Below are 1,677 nucleotides of genomic sequence, written 5' to 3' on the forward strand. Positions count from 1 at the left end.
GGTGTCCTCTGACCTAAGCTCGATGCTAAAATAACCCCTTTTAAACATCACTTCCAGGGCACAGCATTCTCCAGCGTCAAAATACACAAGCTAAATCTCTACCTACTTAACTCTAAATGTTGGGCATAAACAACATTTTTTGTGTGCTCACAACCTATGAGGAACTGGAGAAAAACCAAATCCCTGCTGATAAGGAGCTGAATGTCCACAAGCTTTTTCCAACTATTCCAATCATTCACCTAACTTCAAAAAGCTGCTCCTCCACAAAGGGCTGCCTTGTCCGTCTCCGCTTTACCTTACTTCAGCAGGGGTTTTGCTTTGACTTCCAGCTGGTTTTAGAGACATGTAGGACAGAGAAAAGTGATTATTCATGTCTTTTATTTATTATAAATACATATAAATATGTTAAGTGACCTTTTGCTTTGTTCATCATGATGAGCAATGACTTTGGAAAATCTGGAAAACTTAACCAAGCTGAGAAACAGGCAAAAAAGCAAGCATGAGCATACAATCATAGGTTCTTCTCAGTTCAAGAATGGGTTAATTTTTTCCCTCCCCCCTTTTTTTTGTAAGAGGAAAAAAGAAAAAAAAACATCTTATTTGGAAACATCTATTTTTTTTTATCAAGAGCTCCAAACTTCCCTCTCCCATGAGCTGATCAAATGACAATTTCTTTTGGATTTGTGGGTACAATCCAACCCCACCTGGCTACATAGGACACCCCCCTCATGATTCTGAAACACTGCATAGTTTCACAGCTGGATTTTGCTTTAACTCCCTTCCTTTTAAGCTATTTTTAACCCAGGTTGATCACACCAAAGAAAACTCACTGAGGTTTCCTTTTCTAGATCTCTCTCCCTCCCTTGTTTTTCTATAGCTTAAAAACTGCTGAAAAACTTTGTAGATCAGAGCAAGTGGAAAAGCAACTTTACGCTCACGGTCCACTAACAGGCTGGGAAGGAAATAACTCTACAGATGAAGTTGCACGTGGTGGTGGTGGTGGGGAGGTAACTAAACAAAGTTGAAAGTGGGTGTTTTTGGGGTCCAGGTAAACTGCCAAATATTTCCAAATGGGGCGTGGGGAGAAGGGGGAAGTATTTAAGAGAAGCAAACAAAAAGAAAACTCAGACTTAACTGATGATAGGAAGCCAGCGCTGATGGTAGCGGAAAGAAAAGTGCACATTAAAAAATAATAAAATATAAAATAAAATAAACCCCCAAAAGCCCGAAGAAGGCTGAAGTCAAGGCTTGTCATTACAGTGTTTGCAGAGGGCAGGGGTGGCTCCTGTGAAGGCAGTGCATTTCTCGGGGCAGCCGGGCAAGGCCGTGCTGCCGAAGGGGTAGACGGCCGAGTGTCCGAAGGGGTTGAGGGTGGTGGGCAGCGGGGCGCTGGGCCCCCCAGCGCCTGGCCTTGTTTCAGAAAACCCACCAGCCGCCGCATCTCCTCCAGAGCCTGCGCCTGCATGAGGATGTAGTTCTTGGCCAGGAGCAGGGTGGCGATTTTGGAGAGTTTCCGAACCGAAGGGCTGTGGGCGTAAGGGATGACAGAGCGGAGCCCGTCCAGGGCGTCGTTCAGATCGTGCATCCTCCGTCGCTCCCGCGCGTTGATGCTGAGGCGAAGCGAGCGCTGCTCCTTCGGCTTCTTGCCCAGGGCTCCCCCCTTCAGCTTGCCCTCCC

The 1,677-nt window shown here is 46.2% G+C and overlaps 1 protein-coding gene across 1 annotated transcript; it reads right to left on the reverse strand.

The window, feature by feature from the left end:
- Nucleotides 1–1,241: 1,241 nt before the first annotated feature.
- Nucleotides 1,242–1,672, reverse strand: BHLHE23 (basic helix-loop-helix family member e23; the record flags this gene model as incomplete). The annotated part of the gene is given in 2 exon segments (XM_010177381.1): nucleotides 1,242–1,391; nucleotides 1,394–1,672. Coding segments are annotated over 2 exon segments (429 nt in total), but the record flags the coding sequence as incomplete, so codon positions are not given.
- Nucleotides 1,673–1,677: the final 5 nt, after the last annotated feature.

This window comes from Antrostomus carolinensis, unplaced genomic scaffold, assembly GCF_000700745.2.
Source record: "Antrostomus carolinensis isolate BGI_N321 unplaced genomic scaffold, ASM70074v2 scaffold17931, whole genome shotgun sequence".
Taxonomy (NCBI): Eukaryota; Metazoa; Chordata; class Aves; order Caprimulgiformes; family Caprimulgidae; genus Antrostomus; species Antrostomus carolinensis.